The sequence below is a fragment of the Oncorhynchus tshawytscha genome, unplaced genomic scaffold (genome assembly GCF_018296145.1).
Source record: "Oncorhynchus tshawytscha isolate Ot180627B unplaced genomic scaffold, Otsh_v2.0 Un_contig_19123_pilon_pilon, whole genome shotgun sequence".
Lineage (NCBI taxonomy): Eukaryota > Metazoa > Chordata > Actinopteri > Salmoniformes > Salmonidae > Oncorhynchus > Oncorhynchus tshawytscha.
In genome coordinates, this window is record NW_024609076.1 from 78,648 (window position 1) to 100,087 (window position 21,440).

Below are 21,440 nucleotides of genomic sequence, written 5' to 3' on the forward strand. Positions count from 1 at the left end.
ATGCAGAGTAGGAGCCGCGGAGGGGTGTGTGTTCCACCTGTGTCTCCTCAACTTGCAGTGGGCGGACAATTTTGCTATCAGTCAGAATGCGAGTTGGCGTTTCATCTTTTTTTCCTACCCTCACCCGTTTGTTAGATATTAAGCACATTGATAGCTTGATAGCAAACGTCCTTGCCATGTGATTTATCATAGAAGCATGCTAACGTGAATGACCATACCGAAACAGAAATGAAAGTGATCGGGTGAAATTATGAAGCGAGTGGACAGAGACATACAGCTTTACTCTATCCAATCAGAACAGCAGGATCAATATACAGCCCACCCTTCTCTTTACAGACAGGCAAACTAGCCAGTTGAGCTATTTAGATGATATAGCAGCACCTCGCTTGACTGACTGACAAGAGAAAGATGCGTTTCCGATCACGGATAATAAAGAAAGACTCGGATCATAATCGTATCAAGAGAATTGCTCATTTCCTTCACCATACTTGCTTGTTCGACTACTTGGCACACCTCTAGTAATAACCACCTCCCACTTGGTTATGAATGCAGCATAAATTGACGGAGTAATGCTGCATTCATGGAAAGTGGTAAGTACCAGTTGTGAAGTCATAATTCCAGTTGATGCATTCACATGCTTTGAACTCTTTGAGAAACTGCAACTGGCTAAAAGCCAACAAGCTGCATCAACCATGGACATCATGCTTGAAAACAAATTATAATGTTACAAAACCATATTAATAGATTACTTTTTATAAATAAGGTTTTGTTGCACTTAACTGCAGAAAATGCTGTTCTGGAAGTAATTTTCTTAGTAGATGACGACAAAGGTCAGCATGTGGGAGAAGTCTGAGCTCAGGGATGATAAACGTGTTTTCCTCTAGTAATTACCAGTTGGAGGGGACGTTCAAAGAGGATGTTTTTTCCCAGTCGTACATGGCAAATACAACCTTTCCACTTGGTTATGAACGTAGCATTAGGCTACAACTTCTGTCATCGCACTGTTCAATGATTCTGCTTTTTCGGTCGGTGATGAAATATTAGGGTGAAAGGTTAGGCAACGTTATAACTCCAATGCCAGTAACAAAGCCCACAGTTCCCTTCCGGACACTGCAACAGATCGGTTACTATACCCAATCCTGAGATCCACCGACAAGCCAACTTTCTCCAGCAGACTTGGGCGAGCCTGAACTGAAACAGCAGACGCGCAAGCACGGACCAAACGGTAAAGTAAACAGACATATCCACACTTTCTACCCTAATATTCAGTGTTTGTCTAGTACAAATGTTTATATTCAGTGTTTGTCTAGTACAAATGTTTATCGAATTTACAAGTTCCGCGTTTATGAGACGTTGGCCTACACTCATTCAGTCGATTTCGCGGTGGCGTAATTACGCGTTTACTAACGGATGTCGTACGAGTGAGGATTCGATTTAGCGAAAAGTAGGACTAGTCCCATTCCGTTATCTGGCTGCTTGGATGAGATGCTTGCCAGCACGCATGTAGTTTACGGGCGGGTTCTTCTGCTCCTCGCCTTTTTGTTGTTGCTGCTGAAGTAGATCTATTCCGCATGTTGACGCCTGAGAAACGTTGAATTAACAACACATATTGATCAGTTTAACATTAAGCATAAAGGCTAGCATAGAGTAGCTCGGTCGTCTGTTTCAAACCAAGAATTCAACTTCAACCACAAACAACGACTATAGGAATAGGAATATGTTGCATGTTGGCTACAGTTGGCATACAAACAGATCTGGGACCAGCCTTGGGTTGAGTTGTCTTGTCTGAACACGTGCATATATTGCATTCCATAAAAGCCCATTCATCACAACTATATTTAATTCTGAACGGCTGCTTTAGTTCATTGCCGAGGTGTCATTTCTCTGTATGAAGTGGACATTCGAGATCAAAGTCGTTACAGCCACCTATAAAGTAACCCATAGCAACACTGTTGCAAAGTAGCTGAAATGAAGCTGTCTGAAATCCACAGTGGCAATGCTTAGATCTATTCCATTCAATTACCAAATACTTTAATGGAAAACATAGATGACAATATTTAATCAGCTTTACACAGTGAAATATAGCTAGGTGAGGAATGTACTCAATGTACATGGGCTGCCGAGTGGTGCAGCGGTCTAAGGCACTGCATATCAGTACAGTCTCTGGTTCAAATCCAGGCTGTATCACATCAGGCCGTGATTGGGAGCCCCATAGGGCGCCGCACAATCGGCCCAGCGTTGTCCGGGGTAGCAACATCATTGTAAATAAGAATTTGTTCTTAACTGACTTGCCTAGTTAACTAAAGGTTCAGCCAGAAAATAAAATGTAGAGTGTGCAGACTAGGATAGCTGGACATACTTCTGTTTTATCAGGGGTGCAACTTTCACTGCGGACAGATGGGGGCATGCAGATATTTCCATTTTTTCCACCCCAGTTTTATAATTGGAAATGTAATACAAAATGAGGCAAAAGTGTGCTTTAGGACCATGCGGACATCTCCGAGCGGTCGGGTAGGCTGTTTATAATATATGTATTGTTATGCCCCCCCACTTCTAAAACCAAAGTCGCGCCCTTGAGTTTTATGCTGCAGTAATCAGCATATTCAGGTAGAATCATTGGAATTACAGTAATAATACTTTATTGTCCATTATCTTGCAGTAGTGAATGAAAATGTATTTTGCTCCCAACCCAAAGTAGCTTAATCTGTTTTTATGTCATAACAATAGTTTTCATGACCTGCCATTGAGTAAACATGGCTAAACAATAGTTTTCATGACCTGCCCTGAGAAAACATTGGGACAAAGTCGTTTTCATGACCTGCCCTGAGTAAACATAGCTAAACAATAGTTTTCATGACCTGCCCTGAGTAAACATGGCTGTGATAGGATTTATTAGCATATGCACAAAGGAATGCAAATATTTACGCTGTGATATCAACCCAAGACACACAACACATGTTCTAGATCTCCCTCTGTCTCTCATACACTCAGACCTCTGTCTCTCTCATACACTCATACCTCTGTCTCTCTCATACACTCAGACCTCTGTCTCCTCCTCTTCCCTCCAGCCAGTCTCTACAGATCTACTGTTTTTGACCAGAGGAGCAGAGCACCATGGTTGTGTCCAAGGCCTGGACGTTACGCCAGCACTTCCAGGGTTTCCCCAAGGCTAGTGACTTCCATCTGAGGGAGGAGACGCTGCCGCAGCCCAAGAATGGGCAGGTGAGGATAGGATAGGATAAACTTTGAAGGGCAATTCCACCATTTTCCAACCGTATCTTCATCATATGCAGCACAATAACGGTGTCTACTACATATGTGGAAATGTTGCATTTCTATGTTTTGTAGAAAAAAATATAACTTTAAAAAGTTCTACTCAATGACATCATCAAAAAGTTAATCTAGAAGAAAAAGAAACGCACACCTATTTAGGCGAGGTGCTAGCTAGCGGTGCTGGCTAGAGGTGCTGGCTAGAGGTGCTGGCTAGAGGTGCTGGTTAGAGGTGCTGGCTAGAGGTGCTGGTTAGCGGTGCTGGCTAGAGGTGCTGGCTAGAGGTGCTGGCTAGAGGTGCTGGCTAGAGGTGCTGGCTAGAGGTGCTGGCTAGAGGTGCTGGCTAGCGGAGTAGAAAACTTGAAAATAAAGAGAGCCGCACACTCTAGGAGCTCAGATGCAAAAATGTAATTACCAATGTTTCAATAGCCAAGCTGTCTTAATAGGGGTATCATCACAAACACTGCAGGATGACTCGTTTATATAGTGTCAAAAGACACAGGTGTCTGTAATCATGGCCAAGAGTGGCCTAATATCATTGGTTAATTTTCAAATATTAAAATGGCACACAAACAACAACATACAAACAACAAATGGATAGCATACGATCATAGATTCATTTTAGACTACACAAGCTTACAAACAATTACAATGGCAAAGTCACAATAATCACAAGAATGGCTTCAGATCAAAGTCTACGTTGAGACCGAAGGGAGCAAGGGTCTTTGAACTTTCTTTGCGTCTCAGCCATATTTCTGCAGAAATCTGATTGTTTTTTGCAAATTCTTTTGATTGGACAGAATTGGCTGTAGGGCAAACTATTTTTCAAGGGAAGTGGGTGACAACTGTCAGCCCTCAACAAACTGTTAGGATCAGTAGGTTTCCTGTAAAGATCAGTGTATAGAACATTATCTTCACACAACATCAGAAGATCAAGAAAACTGATTTGACGTGTATCAGATTGCATAGTAAATCTCAGATGCTCAGAACAGGAGTTAAGAAAAGCATGGAACGCCTGGAGCTGTTTTGCATCACTCCTCCATAGAACAAAAATATCATTAATATACCGTTTACAAATAATGATGTGAGGCAAGAAAATTTTTGAGAGGATTGAAAATATACTGTTTCTCCATGTAACCCACATACAAATGAGCATAGTTAGGAGCCATGGGGGATCCCATAGCAGTCCCTTTAGTCTGAATAAATAAATAATTTAGAAACATGAAGTAGTTATGTGTGAGTACTATTTCAGCCAATGTTATAATGCAGGCACTGGAAGGTAGTTCATTAGGGTCACGTTGCAGAAGAAAATGTTCCATAGCTTCGAATACCGCCCTCGTATGGAATATTTGTGTATAACGACTCAACATCAAAAGTAACTAACAAGGTATTCTCAGGGAGAGGATCAAGAGATTCAATGATAGAGATCATACTGCTGGTGTCCTTTACAAAGGAGGGGAGCTGTTCTGAGATCATACTGCTGGTGTCCTTTACAAAGGAGGGGAGCTGTTCTGAGATCATACTGCTGGTGTCCTTTACAAAGGAGGGGAGCTGTTCTGAGATCATACTGCTGGTGTCCTTTACAAAGGAGGGGAGCTGTTCTGAGATCATACTGCTGGTGTCCTTTACAAAGGAGGGGAGCTGTTCTGAGATCATACTGCTGGTGTCCTTTACAAAGGAGGGGAGCTGTTCTGAGATCATACTGCTGGTGTCCTTTACAAAGGAGGGGAGCTGTTCTGCGAGTGGTCTAATAAAAAAGTTAACAAAAGTAGATAGAGGGGTTGTTACTGCATCAATGCCCTCTACAATAGGAGCCGTTACTGCATCAATGCCCTCTACAATAGGAGCCGTTACTGCATCAATGCCCGCTACAATAGGAGCTGTTACTGCATCAATGCCCTGCATCAATGCCCACTACAATAGGGGCTGTTACTGCATCAATGCCCACTACAATAGGAGCCGTTACTGCATCAATGCATCAATGCTGCATCAACTACAATAGGGGCTGTTACTGCATCAATGCCCTCTACAATAGGGGCTGTTACTGCATCAATGCCCACTACAATAGGAGCTGTTACTGCATCAATGCCCACTACAATAGGGGCTGTTACTGCATCAATGCCCTCTACAATAGGGGCTGTTACTGCATCATGCCCTCTACAATAGGGGCTGTTACTGCATCAATGCCCACTACAATAGGGGCTGTTACTGCATCAATGCCCATCAATCTACAATAGGGGCTGTTACTGCATCAATGCCCTCTACAATAGGGGCTGTTACTGCATCAATGCCCTCTACAATAGGGGCTGTTACTGCATCAATGCCCTCTACAATAGGGGCTGTTACTGCATCAATGCCCTCTACAATAGGGGCTGTTACTGCATCAATGCCCTCTACAATAGGGGCTGTTACTGCATCAATGCCCTCTACAATAGGGGCTGTTACTGCATCAATGCCCTCTACAATAGGGGCTGTTACTGCATCAATGCCCTCTACAATAGGGGCTGTTACTGCATCAATGCCCTCTACAATAGGGGCTGTTACTGCATCAATGCCCTCTACAATAGGAGCCGTTACTGCATCAATGCCCACTACAATAGGAGCTGTTACTGCATCAATGCCCACTACAATAGGGGCTGTTACTGCATCAATGCCCACTACAATAGGAGCTGTTACTGCATCAATGCCCTCTACAATAGGGGCTGTTACTGCATCAATGCCCACTACAATAGGAGCTGTTACTGCATCAATGCCCACTACAATAGGAGCTGTTACTGCATCAATGCCCACTACAATAGGGGCTGTTACTGCATCAATGCCCACTACAATAGGGGCTGTTACTGCATCAATGCCCACTACAATAGGGCTGTTACTGCATCAATGCCCACTACAATAGGGGCTGTTACTGCATCAATGCCCACTACAATAGGGCTGTTACTGCATCAATGCCCACTACAATAGGGGCTGTTACTGCATCAATGCCCTCTACAATAGGGGCTGTTACTGCATCAATGCCCTCTACAATAGGAGCTGTTACTGCATCAATGCCCTCTACAATAGGGGCTGTTACTGCATCAATGCCCTCTACAATAGGGGGGCTGTTACTGCATCAATGCCCTCTACAATAGGGGCTGTTACTGCATCAATGCCCTCTACAATAGGGGCTGTTACTGCATCAATGCCCTCTACAATAGGGGCTGTTACTGCATCAATGTTACAATAGGGGCTGTTATCAATGCCCTCTACAATAGGGGCTGTTACTGCATCAATGCCCTCTACAATAGGGGCTGTTACTGCATCAATGCCCGCTACAATAGGGGCTGTTACTGCATCAATGCCCTCTACAATAGGAGCCGTTACTGCATCAATGCCCACTACAATAGGAGCCGTTACTGCATCAATGCCCGCTACAATAGGGGCTGTTACTACATCAATGCCCTCTACAATAGGGCGCCCTGGAGGTCTTGTAACATTCTTGTGTAATTTCGGCAAAGTATAGAAAGTGACTAGAATTAACCAATGATATTAGGCCACTCTTGGCCATGATTACAGACACCTGAGTCTTTTGACACTATATAAACAAGTCATCCTGCAGTGTTTGTGATTATACCCTGATGAAGACAGCTTTGCTGTCGAAATGTTGGTAATTACATTTTTGCATCTGAGCTCCTAGAGTCTCTTTCATTTTCCATTCATCAAAAGTTAAAACATTTTTAAAAACAGTGTTTTTCTAACGCTGACATTTGCAGTGATGTGGGGAGCAAGAAATCACTGTTTTAATTCTACCCTGTGATGCCACAGAGAATACTTTTTGAGGACCGTCTTCTCTTTTTAACCACGGATCACAGAAACACACTGTTTTCACATGTAGACACTGGATTGTTGCTGGAGATAAAGAATATGAAGTTGAAAGTGGCGGAATTGCCCCTTAATGTCCCAGTGGGGAAAATTGTCTTGGCGCCCTACCGGAAACTTTACACAAAATTAGCACGTTCCTTTTGCAATTCTAACATGTTCCATGGCATGTGAAATGACTTGATATCTGTGTTAAAAAAACACATGTTTTCTTTGCAAAACGGTGTCCACTAATGAATATACCCCTTAACAAATTATACATTTTTTTAGCAAAATATTTTCAGTTGCAAAATGTTTCGCTACGGTGTGTACTAATGAATAGACCACTGTTCAGGTGCTGTTGGAGGCTGTGTTCCTCAGTGTGGACCCTTACATGAGACCCTACAGCCAGACAATGATGAAGGAGGGAGACGTTATGATTGGATCACAAGTTGCCAAGTAAGGGTACATTATGGGGGAGGGAGGCGGGCATGTGGATGCAAACACATACTAGACTGACTGACAGTCATGTTGACACACTATAGACTGACTGACACTCACGTTGACACACTATAGACTGACTGACAGTCATGTTGACAATAGACTGACTGACACTCATGTTGAAACACTATAGACTGACTGACACTCATGTTGACACACTATAGACTGACTGACACTCATGTTGACACACTATAGACTGACTGACACTCACGTTGACACACTATAGACTGACTGACAGTCATGTTGACAATAGACTGACTGACACTCATGTTGAAACACTATAGACTGACTGACACTCATTTTGACACACTATAGACTGACTGACACTCAGGTTGACACACTACAGACTGACTGACAGTCATGTTGACACACACACTCACCTCTCTCTGTCCCCCCTCCCTCCAGGGTGATCCAGAGCTATAACCCCAGCTTCCCGGTGGGCTGCCATGTGGTCAGTGATTGTGGATGGAGGAGTCACTGGGTGTGTGATGGGGCAGAGCTGACCCCTGTGCTTCCCGACTGGCCCCAGGACATCCCCCTCTCCCTGGCCCTGGGGGCCATCGGCATGCCTGGGTAGGATGGATAGATGGATCTATCTCAATAGATAGATATGCAGACTGCCCTGTGTGGTTGAGAGGTGTGTGATATATATTAGTGCTGATGGTGATGATGATATCTCTCTAGTCTGACAGCTCTGTATGGACTAGAGGAGGTGTGTGAGATAAAGAAGGGGGAGACTCTTCTGGTGAATGCTGCAGCAGGAGCCGTGGGCTCAGTGGTGGGACAGATCGCCAAGATCAAGGTACAACATTCCCCCAACGTTCCCAGAGCGTTCCCAACAACGTCTCAACAGTGTTAGTTACTTCCTGAAGATGAGGATAAGTTGTGTTCTACATTCCATGTGTCTCTGTGTGTTACCAGTGACTTTCATAATGTATAGTGAGTCTGTGTGTAATAAGGTCTGTGTGTAGCTGGTGTAGAGTCAGGCGCATTGAGTAAAACACATATTTACTCATAATATTCACCACATAAAACATAATAAACCGAGCCCACAATAACGGACCGTAATACAATAAACAACAACTCACAAACAAACATTTTTATTTCATTTTTCTCCCCCCTTTATTTAACCAGGTAGGCAAGTTGAGAACAAGTTCTCATTTACAATTGCGACCAGGCCAAGCAGTTCGACACATACAACGACACAGTTACACATGGAGTAAAACAAACATACAGTCAATAATACAGTAGAAAAATAAGTCTATATACAATGTGAGCAAATGAGGTGAGATAAGGGAGGTAAAGGCAAAAAAAGGCCATGGTGGCAAAGTAAATACAATATATCAAGTAAAACACTGGAATGGTAGATTTGCAGTGGAAGAATGTAGAAATAGAAATAATGGGGTGCAAAGGAGCAAAATAATTAAATATAGTAGGGGATGAGGTAGTTGTCTAGGCTAAATTATAGATGGGCTATGTACAGGTGCATTAATCTGTGAGCTGCTCTGACAGCTGGTGCTTAAAGCTAGTGAGGGAGATAAGTGTTCCCAGTTTCAGAGATTTTTGTAGTTCGTTCCAGTCATTGGCAGCAGAGAACTGGAAGGTGACCAGAGAGATAAACCTGCTGGAGCAGAGGTTAAATAATGAATATGTAATTGGGGAATAGAAACCAGGTGTGTAGAAAACAAAGACAAAACAAATGGAAAATGAAAAGTGGATCGGCGGTGGCTAGAAGACCGGTGACGTTGACCGCCGAATGCCACCCGAACAAGGAGAGGGACCGACTTTGGCAGAAGTCGTGACACTGTGTGTGTGTGTGTGTGTGTCCGTCCTCAGGGCTGCAGAGTGGTGGGCTGTGCGGGGACAGATACCAAGGTGTCCTATCTAAAGGAGCTGGGTTTTGACCAGGTCTTCAACTACAAGACTGCCACCTCTCTGGAGGAATCACTCAGGGAGGCCGCGCCACACGGATACGACTGCTACTTTGAGAACGTGAGGTCACTGCACCACTCGCACACACACACTTTTTGTGTGTGTAGACATGCATGTGTGTAGACATGCATGTGTGTGGACATGCGTATGTGTGGATTTGTGTGTGTGTGGACATGCGTGTGTGTGTGTGTATCAAAGCTCAATCTCTCTCTCTCCGTCCAGGTTGGTGGGAAGTTCTCCAGTGTAGTGATGCCTCAGATGAGAGAGTATGGCAGAATAGCTGTGTGTGGAAGCATCTCCATGTACAACGACACCACACCACAGACAGGTATACTGTCCACACCACAGACAGGTCTACTGTCCACACCACAGACAGGTCTCCTGTCCACACCACAGACAGGTATACTGTCCACACCACAGACATGTACATTGTCCACACCACAGACAGGTATACTGTCCACACCACAGACAGGTATACTGTCCACACCACAGACAGGTATACTGTCCACACCACAGACAGGTCTACTGTCCACACCACAGACAGGTCTCCTGTCCACACCACAGACAGGTCTCCTGTCCACACCACAGACAGGTATACTGTCCACACCACAGACAGGTATACTGTCCACACCACAGACAGGTATACTGTCCACACCACAGACAGGTCTTCTGTCCACACCACAGACAGGTCTTCTGTCTGTCCACGCCACAGACAGGTCTACACAGACAGGTCTACTGTCCACACCACAGACAGGTCTACTGTCCACACCACAGACAGGTCTACTGTCCACACCACAGACAGGTCTACTGTCCACACCACAGACAGGTCTACTGTCCACACCACAGACAGGTCTACTGTCCACACCACAGACAGGTCTACTGTCCACACCACAGACAGGTCTACTGTCCACACCACAGACAGGTCTACTGTCCACACCACAGTTATTAATTTATATTTCTGGGCCGTATGTACACACCTATATGATCTTACTGTATCTGTGTAACTGGATCCGTATATCTGTTCATGTTAATATTTGGCTACTGTATGTGTTTATATTTCAGGGCCTTATGTACACACCCATATGATCTTCAAGCAGCTGAGGATGGAGGGCTTCCTGTGTGCTCGCTGGAAACACAAACACCAGCAGTCACTGAGGAGGCTGATGGCCTGGATGACTGAGGTACAGAGAGAGGGTTCTACTAGCAGGGTTCTATTACTATTGTTCTATTACCAGGTTTCTATTACCAGTGTTCTATTACCAGGATTCTATTACCAGTGTTCTACTACTAAATCAAATCAAATCAAATTTTATTTGTCACATACACATGGTTAGCAGATGTTAATGCGAGTGTAGCGAAATGCTTGTGCTTCTAGTTCCGACAATGCAGTAATAACGAAAAGGTAATCTAACTAACAATTCCAAAAAATTACTGTCTCATACACAGTGTAAGGGGATAAAGAATATGTACATAAGGATATATGAATGAGTGATGGTACAGAGTGGCATAGGCAAGATACAGTAGATGATATCGAGTACAGTATATACATATGAGATGAGTATGTAAGCCAAGTGGCATAGTTAAAGTGGCTAGTGATACATGTATTACATAAGGATGCAGTCGATGATATAGAGTACAGTATCTACGTATGCATATGAGATGAATAATGTAGGGTAAGTAACATTATATAAGGTAGCATTGTTTAAAGTGGCTAGTGATATATTTACATCATTTCCCATCAATTCCCATTATTAAAGTGGCTGGAGTAGAGTAGTGTTCTGTTACCAGGATTCTATCACCAGGGTTCTACTACCAGCGCTCTACTACTAGTGTTCCACTACCAGTGTTCTACTACTAGTGTTCTACTAAGTGTTCTATTACTGGTGTTCTATTACTAGTGTTCTATTACCAGGGTTCTATTATTAGTGTTATATTACCAGTGTTCTATTACCAATGTTCTATTACCAGTGTTCCATTACCAGTGTTCTATTACCAGTGTTCTATTACCAGTGTTCTATTACCAGTGTTCCATTACCAGTGTTCCATTACCAGTGTTCCATTACCAGTGTTCTATTACCAGTGTTCTATTACCAGTGTTCTATTACCAGTGTTCTATTACCAGTGTTATATTACCAGTGTTCCATTACCAGTGTTCCATTACCAGTGTTCCATTACCAGTGTTCTATTACCAGTGTTCTATTACCAGTGTTCTATTACCAGTGTTCTATTACCAGTGTTCCATTACCATTGTTCCATTACCAGTGTTCCATTACCAGTGTTCCATTACCAGTGTTCCATAACACGTGTTCTATTACCAGTGTTCTGTTGGCAGTGTTCCATTACCAGTGTTCCATTACCAGTGTTCCATTACCAGTGTTCCATTACTAGTGTTCCATCACCAGTGTTCCATTACCAGTGTTCCATTACCAGTGTTCCATAACAAGTGTTCTATTACCAGTGTTCTGTTGGCAGGGGCGGCAATTAGTCTAGTGGTTAGGGTGTTGGGCCAGTAACCGAAAGGTTGCTAGATTGAATCCCCGAGCTGACAAGGTACAAATCTGTTGTTCTGAACACTGGTACAAATCTGTTGTTCTGCCCCTGAACAAGGCAGTTAACCCACTGTTCCTAGGCTGTTATTGTAAATAAGATTTTTTCTTAACTTACTTGCCTAGTTAAATAAAGGTAAAATAAAAAATAAAATAAAAAGTGTTCCATTACCAGTGTTCAGGACGTTCAGGATACAATAGAAACCAATCCAGTTAAGATTCCTTGTGAAGGTAGTTTTATAGAGTCATGTGAATCCATGAAAACAGTTGTCAAATATTGTGTAAGCATGATGATGATGTTGAGGAATATGACAGTGGTGATGATGGTGATGACGGTAATGATGATGCAGACGAGGAGGAGGAGGAGGAGGAGAATAAAATGTTTGTGTTGATCCTTCAGGGCAAGCTGAGATGCAATGAACACATCACCATTGGTTTCAACAACATGCCTGCTGCCTTCATGGGCATGCTACAGGGAGACAACACCGGCAAGGCTGTGGTCAAGGTGTGATGACATCACAATCAACATTACACTCCTCCAGAACATCTGGCTAAAGCATTCCAGAACACTCAACTTCATACACTCCGGGTTCTAGAACCAGAATCTGTTTCACCTTAACATTCCAGTATCCTTCCTGAAAATCACACTATAGTGTTCTGTTCCATGTTTATTCATAGACACGTTCAACAGAGAGCTAGACAGGTTTTGGTCCAGTGTAATTCAACAGACAGCCAGACAGGTTTGGTCCAATGTAATTCAACAGACAGCCAGACAGGTTTGGTCCAGTGTAATGCTATTAACTAAATAAACATGTCTTCACAATATAATGTTTATAATACATCCAGCCTACTGATCATTTACTGTTTCCACACCAATAATTCACATTTGACAGCCAGACAGTCCCCACAACCGTGTTTATACTGTCCTTAACCCAACACCTAGCAACCTCATAACCTGGTCTATACTGAGTTTATACTGTTTAGTGACCTTAACCCAACACCTAGCAACCTAATTACCAGACCCCTACAACTGAGTTTATACCCTTCAACCCAACACCTAGCAACAACAGCCAAACCTGGTCTACTTAAACTGAGTTTATACTGAGTTTAGTGACCTTAACCCAACACCTAGCAACCTCATAACCTGATCTATACTGAGTTTATACTGTAGTGACCTTAACCCAACACCTAGCAACCTCATAACCCGGTCTATAGTGAGTTTATACTGTAGTGACCTTAACCCAACACCTATCAACCTCATAACCTGATCTATACTGAGTTTATACTGTAGTGACCTTAACCCAACACCTAGCAACCTCATAACCTGGTCTATAGTGAGTTTATACTGTAGTGACCTTAACCCAACACCTAGCAACCTCATAACCTGGTCTATAGTGAGTTTATACTGTAGTGACCTTAACCCAACACCTAGCAACCTCATAACCTGGTCTATAGTGAGTTTATACTGTAGTGACCTTAACCCAACACCTAGCAACCTCATAACCTGGTCTATAGTGAGTTTATACTGTAGTGACCTTAACCCAACACCTAGCAACCTCATAACCTGGTCTATAGTGATTTATACTGTAGTGACCTTAACCTCAAAATAATTTCTGATATAATGTTGTCAGTTTATTACTTAAAACCCCACATGCATATCCAACACAACTCCATCAGATAACCTTAATAAAGGGTCAGTCTGGGAATCAAACAACAAAGCGACCAGACACCCTGTCAGTTAGACAATCCCAGACTGATCCTTCTTTAACCATGGACCCATAACCATTACAACTAGTGGTCAACATGGATGTGTGTCTGGTTCTCACAGACCCTTCTTTAACCATGGACCCATAACTATTACAACTAGTGGTCAACATGGATGTGTGTCTGGTTCTTACAAACCCTTCTTTAACCATGGACCCATAACCATTACAACTAGTGGTCAACATTTCACAACTTACAAACCCTTCTTTAACCATGGACCCATAACCATTACAACTAGTGGTCAACATGGATGTGTGTCTGGTTCTTACAGACCCTTCTTTAACCATGGACCCATAACCATTACAACTAGTGTTCAACATGGATGTGTGTCTGGTTCTTACAGACCCTTCTTTAACCATGGACCCATAACCATTACAACTAGTGTTCAACATGGATGTGTGTCTGGTTCTCACAGACCCAGTTGATTGTGTGTTTGGTTCTCACAGACCCAGTTGATTGTGTGTCTGGTTCTCACAGACCCAGTTGATTGTGTGTCTGGTTCTCACAGACCCAGTTGATTGTGTGTCTGGTTCTCACAGACCCAGTTGATTGTGTGTCTGGTTCTCACAGACCCAGTTGATTGTGTGTCTGGTTCTCACAGACCCAGTTGATTGTGTGTCTGGTTCTCACAGACCCAGTTGATTGTGTGTCTGGTTCTCACAGACCCAGTTGATTGTGTGTCTGGTTCTCACAGACCCAGTTGATTGTGTGTCTGGTTCTCACAGACCCAGTTGATTGTGTGTCTAGTTCTCACAGACCTAGTTGATTTTCATAATGCTCCCTACACTGTTCCAGCTCGTCAATGGATCTGATGACCTTTGGGTGACAATAGCACAGTCCTCCAAGCCAAATAACTTATTTGGTTTGTTGTTCTTCCTACACATGTAGTTAAAACAGAGTCAGCTCTAAAAATCCTTCAGTATTAAAAATAATTGTTAGTATTTTATAATTACTCATGAAGTGTACATGCTATTAATACATCATTATTTTATTATTTGTTAACATTAACGAAGCACTTCTAAACAAAACATCCTAAGCATTTATAACAATTAATTTATAAACCATTTATAATGGCCTATTCATGAGAGTTGTTGTAAAGTGTAAGCAAATCATGTGGTTGAACAACACAGAGAACCAGGTGGTCCACTCTCTGGGTAGTAAGGGGCTCATGCACACCAGAATCACCCACAGACCTGCATACAATCACCTACACAACCAACACACACAATAAAAGCAGTCATTCCAACCTCCAGCCCAGCTGAAGAGAAGGCTTGCTATGTGAATGCACATATAGTTGTAACTGTTCAGAGGAGTGCCAATTGTGCAGGGATGGGTGTATTCTGATTGGCCAATGTCTAGCCTGGTTGATGGACCTCGGATTCCCCCAACCCTCACACACACACACTCTAGTCCCTCGAGGAGACCCCTCTTCCCCAGTCAGACTCACGTTATGGTGCCAGAACAACACTATTATGCCCCCTCTCTGATTGTTCATAGTTAATCAACGCTCATAGCAGAGCAGAGAATGCTGTGTGAAGACAGATTTAGACATTGCATATCATTTCACCTCACCTAATTTATTATAATTTACTAGTTTCTCGCAATTATTTATCCCGCGAAAAGGGAGTGGGTGTCACGCCTGCTCCTGCTCTCCCTCTCTGGCACTCGCACACCTGTCACTATCGTTATGCACACCTGTCACTATCGTTATGCACACCTGTCACTATCGTTATGCACACCTGTCACTATCGTTATGCACACCTGTCACTATCGTTATGCACACCTGCGCTTCATCACCGGTCACCATCACGAACAGCAGTGCGTCATTGGACTCACCTGGACTCCTTTAATTTGTTGATTGCCTCTCCTATATCTGTCTGTTTCTTTGATTAGATCCCTGTATCAGCATTAATGTTGTTGTGTGTTCCTGTCCAGACGCTGTCCTGTCCCATGTCCGTTGTTAATTAAACATCCACTCCCTGTACCTGCTTCTCATCTCCAGCATCGTCCTTAGAGTGGGTTGGGCAGAAAATCCCAGTAACCTGGTTCCCGCCATTAACCCAACCAGTGTCACCAGGCAAAACGCTGATAGGTGCAGTATCTGTATCGGCTGTGAATTACAGTAAAAGATGAAAGACAAGTGTAATATTTGCACATTGTTACAGTGCCTTAAAGTATTCACACCCCTTGATTTGAACCACATTTGATCTGTCAGGGCCCTCAGTCAAGCAGTGAATTTCAAACATAGATTCAATCTCAAAGACCAGAATACAAATATTTGAAAACATGCAGCCTTTTTGCAACTATGGCACTAAAGTAATACTTCAAAAAATGCAATACAATTAACATTTTGTTCTGAATACAAAGTGTTATGTTTGGGGCAAATCCTATACAACACATTACTGAGTACCACTTAATATTTCCAAGCAGTGGTGTCTCCATGTTATGGGTATGCTTGTAAAGGGAAAGGGGTTCGTTCGCCACTTTTAAAGTTCCAACTATGAGCGCTATCAATGGCTCACAGGCTCCGAGAAGCACTGCAAACTGTACTGCTGGGAATGCCTATTATTTGCAAGTGATCGATTTGGTGTTTGGAGCCACACTGGCTTTGCAAACTTGAGTTGTCTAACCAAGGCAGCAATGAGACACGGCTGGGCACTTACAAGCAATGGTGCTTTTGAAAACTTTTGGGGACACCCGAGTGGATCTACAGCTCAATGAACAAGCGCGCAGGGCAACGGGAGCTGCACAATAAAAGGTATTGTACTCTTCCCCTGCAATTCTATGAATAAAAATGTCAATTTCAAGGTGACGCAATGCCTAGTTATACTGCGTTTCTGTCTAAATGTATAGTGTCTAGAGCCATGGCATCATAACGATGGTAATAAGAGGTGGATTAATTCGGGTGGGACTGTGTAGGACCTCACTGCAGGCCCAGCCCCACAGCACGCCACTGGATCAAGGACTAGCTTTAGCCTACACATAGAATTGAATTAACTGACCATCTTGAGATGGCGAGTCGGTTGGGAGGAGAGAAGTTCTCAAAACTTTGTTCTCTCCATAGCAAAGCTAACTTATCTTACCTCGCTGTACCCACTACTGCACTTTTCTGTTGTGATTGAATGGCAGACACACCCAAGAAACACCCACGTCTAACCACACCTCCGAGACAACTCTCATTTACCGTCAGTCATGGCCGCTAGTAGTACTTATTGAACATGGATGAAAAACAGAGCCAAATAAGCAAAGTGCAATTGCCCTTTAAAAAGGTCAGATTGAATAGACAGAAACTAGTTGTTATAGCACTATGAGAATTTACCACCAGATGGTGATCTTGGTATTCCATCTGTGGACATGTAACCAGACCAAAGGGGCGTTCAGCAGGATGCAATGTTTAGGAGCGTTCAGATAGAAATGTGCTATGAGGAACAAACATGCCTCTCTGACATGTAGAAAAGAAGGAATCATGTCCACTTTATTCATAGCATTTCTATATGGAACTTTCAACCACGTTTCACTACTGAATGTGGCCAGAGGCTCTTTTTCAATTGTCTTAAAATCCACCTTCTCCTTGTCTCCTCCCCTCCATCTGCACTTATTGGAGAGAAAAAAATACACAGGTGAAAACAGTCTTGTGGAAGGAAGCTCATCATTAGACTGGCTTAACATTCAGCTGGTCAGTTCTTTCAGATCAGTGAAGGAGAGGAAAAAGTTTTAGACACCTGAGAAACAGCCCAAGTGTAAGAAGTTAGTGTTTTGTTGAATTAAGAAGGTAGTACTTGATTCTATAGTTTAAAGTGCATCTTAATCTGCCCTACCTCGTCACCACCACCAATTATTTTTCAGTCAGCTCATACTTTTCTTTTATACTGTATATTTTCACTTCCTTGTTTTTTTTCTCCAAGGTCTATTGCCACATTCAAGTCCTATCAGAGTTTAGAGTTATCAGAGGAATGACTTGTCAACTTGGAGTAAGAACTTGGGAACCTTAGCAAACAATTTATAGTGTTAAAAAAAAGTTTATTTTGATAACTGCAGAAAATACTGCCATCAAAGTCATTTCTGTGGTAGCTGATGTCAGAGTTCAGCATGTGGGGAAAGTCCGGGTCCAAAGATGATGACTGAGTTTACAACGTATGTTAAGGACCTGGAAGTTGTTATGAAAGTTTTTTCTATGTCGGGATCTCGTATTTCAAATACATTTTTTTTTTTGTCACATGCACCGAATACAAATGAAATGCTTACTTACAAGCCCTTAACCAACAATACAGTTCAAGAAATAGAGTTAAGAAAATATTTACCAAAATAAAGTAAAAAATCAAATATAAAGTAACACAGTAAAATACCAATCAAATCAAATAAAATGTATTTATAAAGCCCTTCGTACATCAGCTGATATCTCAAAGTGCTGTACAGAAACACAGTCTAAAGCCCCAAACAGCAAGCAATGCAGGTGTAGAAGCACGGTGGCTAGGAAAAACTCTCTAGAAAGGCCAAAATCTAGGAAGAAACCTAGAGAGGAACCAGGCTATGTGGGGTGGCCAGTCCTCTTCTGGCTGTGCCGGGTGGAGATTATAACAGAACACGGCCAAGATTTTCATAGATGAAATGTTCATAGATGACCAGCATGGTCAAATAATAATACACTGGAGCAGCAGCACAGCCATGTGGACTGGGGATAGGAAGGAGTCATCATGTCAGGTAGTCCTGAGGCATGGTCCTCAGGGCTGAGGCATGGTCCTAGGGCCATGTGGACTGGGGATAGGAAGGAGTCATCATGTCAGGTAGTCCTGAGGCATGGTCCTAGGGCTCAGGGAAAGAGAAGGAAAAGAGAAAGAGAGAATTAGAGAGAGCACACTTAAATTCACACAGGACACCGAATAGGACAGGAGAAGTACTCCAGATATAACAAACTGACCCTAGCCCCCCGACACATAAACTACTGCAGCATAAATACTGGAGGCTGAGATAGGAGGGGTCAGGAGACACTGTGCCCCCATCCGACGATACCCCCGGACAGGGTCAAACAGGCAGGATGTAACCCCACCCACTTTGCCAATAATAAGGCTACAGTGCCTTGTAAAAGTATTCATCCCCCTTAGCGTTTTTCCTATTTTGGTGCATTACAACCTGTCATTTAAATAGATTTTTATTTTGATTTCATGTAATAGATATACACAAAATAGTCCAATCTGGTGAAGTGAAAAGAAAAAAAAAAATGACTTGTTTCAAAAAGTTCTAAAAAATAAAAAACAGAAAGTGGTGCATGAACATGAATTCACCCCCTTTACTATGAAGCCCCTAACTAAGATCTGGTGCAACCAATTACCTTCAGAAGTCACATAATTAGTTAAATAAAGTCCAGCTGTGTGCAATCTAATTGTCACATGTCTCAGTATATATACACTTGTTCTGAAAGGCCCCAGAGTCTCCAACACCACCAATCAAGGGGTACCACCAAGCAAGTGGGACCATGAAGACCAAGGAACTCCCCAAACAGGTCAGGGACAAAGTTGCGGAGAAGTACAGATCAGGGTTGGGTAATAAAAAAATATCTGAAACTTTGAACATCCCACAGAGCACCATTAAATCCATTATTAAAAAATGGAAAGTATATGGCACCACAACAAACCTGCCAAGAGAGGGCCGCCCACCAAAACTCACAGACCAGGCAAGGAGGGCATTAATCAGAGAGGCAACAAAGACACCAAAGATTACCCTGAAGGAGCTGCAAAGCTCCACAGCGGAGATTGGAGTATCTGTCCATAGGACCACTTTAAGCCGTACATTCCACAGAGCTGGGCTTTACAAAAGAGTGTCCAGAAAAAAGCCATTGCTTAAAGAAAGAAATAAGCAAACATGTTTGGTGTTCACCAAAAGGCATGTGGGAAAGTACTCTGGTTAGATGAGGCTAAAATTGAACTTTTTGGCCATCAAGGAAAAAGCTATATCTGGCACCAACCTCTCATCACCCGAGAACACATCCCCACAGTGAAGCATGGTGGTGGCAGCATCGTACTGTTGGAATGTTTTTCATCGGCAGGGACTGGGAAACTGGTCAGAATTGAAGGAATGATGGATGGCGTTAACTACAGGGAAATTCTTGAGAAAAACCTGTTTCAGTCTTACAGAGATCTGAGACTGCGACGGTGGTTCACTTTCCAACAGGACAATGACCCTAAGCATACTGCTAAAGCAACACCTGAGTGGTGGGGAAACATTTAAATATCTTGGAATGGCCTAGTCAAAGCCCAGACCTCAATCCAATTGAGAATCTGTGGTATGACTTAAAGATTGCTGTGCACCAGCGGAACCCATCCAACTTGAAGGAGCTTGAGCAGTTTTGCCATGAAGAATGGGCAAAAATCCCAGTGGCTAGATGTGCCAAACTTATAGAGCCATACCCCAAGAGACTTGCAGCTGTAATTACTGCAAAAAGGTGTCTCTATAAAGTATTGACTTTTTGGGGGTTAATAGTTGTGCACGCTCAATTTCTGTTTTAATTTCTTGTTTTTTTCACAATAGAAACTATTTTGCATCTTAGTCAAGGTGATTTGTAAATGTAGGTGGGGGGTCAAAGTATGATTACTCAACAAGCTAATGTCCAGTCCCTGGACAATAAAGTAGATGATCTCAGGGCGGGGATCTCCTTCCAGAGAGACATCAGGGACTGTAACATACTCTGTTTCACAGAACCATGACTCTCTCCGGATATACTGTCCCCATCCATACAACCAGCTGGGTTCTCAGTTCATCACGCAGACAGGAATAAAGGGAAGAAACAAGGCGGTGGTGTGTGTTTCATGATTAACTACTTATGGTGTGATTGTGATAACGCACAGGATCTCAAGTCCTCTTGTTCACCCGACATAGAATACCTTAAATTTAAAGCAGTTCGTATTACCTCCCAAGATAATTATCTTTGGTTATAGTCACAGCCGTGTATATTCCCAACGGCCCTCAAAGAACTACACTGGAATTCATTGTAGCTGGGGATAGTAACAAAGCAAATTTGAGGAAAATGCTATGGAGGTTCTATCAACACATTGCCTGTAGTACTCGCGCATCAAAAACTCTCGACCATTGTTACTTCCCCTTCCAGGATGGCTACAATGCGTTCCCCCGCTCTACCTTCTGCAAATCAGATCACGACTCCATCTTGCTCCTCCCTTCCTATAGGGAGAAACTCAAACAGGAAGTACCTGTGCTAAGCGTCTATTTAACGCTGGTCTGACAAATCGGAATCTATGCTTCAAGATTGTTTTGATCACACGGACTAGGATATGTACTGGGTTTTCTCTGAAAATAACTTTGACGTATACACGGAGACTGAGTTCATGTGACTATTAAAACCTACCCAAGGTGACTGGGAATATGGTTGAATACAAACAGTGTAGTTATTCCCTCCGTGAGGCAATCACATAGGCAAAACGTCAGTACAGAGACAGAGTGGAGTCGCAATTCAATGGCTCAGACACAAGGCGATGTGGCAGGAACTCCAGGCAATCACAGATTATATAGGGAAAACCAGCCACGTCGCTTGATACTGACGTCTTGTTCCCAGACAAGCTAAACACCTTTTTCGCCCGCTTT

General features: G+C 43.0%; 1 protein-coding gene across 2 annotated transcripts; it reads left to right on the plus strand.

The window, feature by feature from the left end:
* The first annotated feature begins 950 nt into the window (after positions 1-950).
* On the plus strand, positions 951-12,922 carry LOC112240170 (prostaglandin reductase 1-like). Of its 2 annotated transcripts, none has more exons than XM_042314130.1 (9): positions 951-1,230; positions 3,069-3,222; positions 7,460-7,563; positions 8,011-8,178; positions 8,290-8,407; positions 9,442-9,597; positions 9,760-9,865; positions 10,600-10,718; positions 12,484-12,922. In XM_042314130.1, exons 2-9 carry the CDS (start codon positions 3,115-3,117, stop codon positions 12,592-12,594), a joined length of 990 nt encoding a protein of 329 aa, XP_042170064.1. In that variant the 5' UTR covers positions 951-1,230; positions 3,069-3,114; the 3' UTR covers positions 12,595-12,922. The 2 variants fall into 2 exon arrangements, with proteins under 2 accessions (XP_042170064.1, XP_042170063.1); XM_042314129.1 differs by having other exon boundaries at positions 953-1,225.
* The last annotated feature ends 8,518 nt before the right edge of the window (positions 12,923-21,440 follow it).

What these genes read in the sequence shown, in the direction of transcription:
- LOC112240170 (XM_042314130.1), top strand. Translation starts at nt 3,115, where the DNA reads ATGGTTGTGTCCAAGGCCTGGACGTTACGCCAGCACTTCCAGGGTTTC. An exon ending in GACAGATCGCCAAGATCAAG is followed by an intron (nt 8,408 to 9,441) that starts GTACAACATTCC and finishes GTCCGTCCTCAG; the next exon opens with GGCTGCAGAGTGGTGGGCTG. An exon ending in TGATGGCCTGGATGACTGAG is followed by an intron (nt 10,719 to 12,483) that starts GTACAGAGAGAG and finishes TTGATCCTTCAG; the next exon opens with GGCAAGCTGAGATGCAATGA.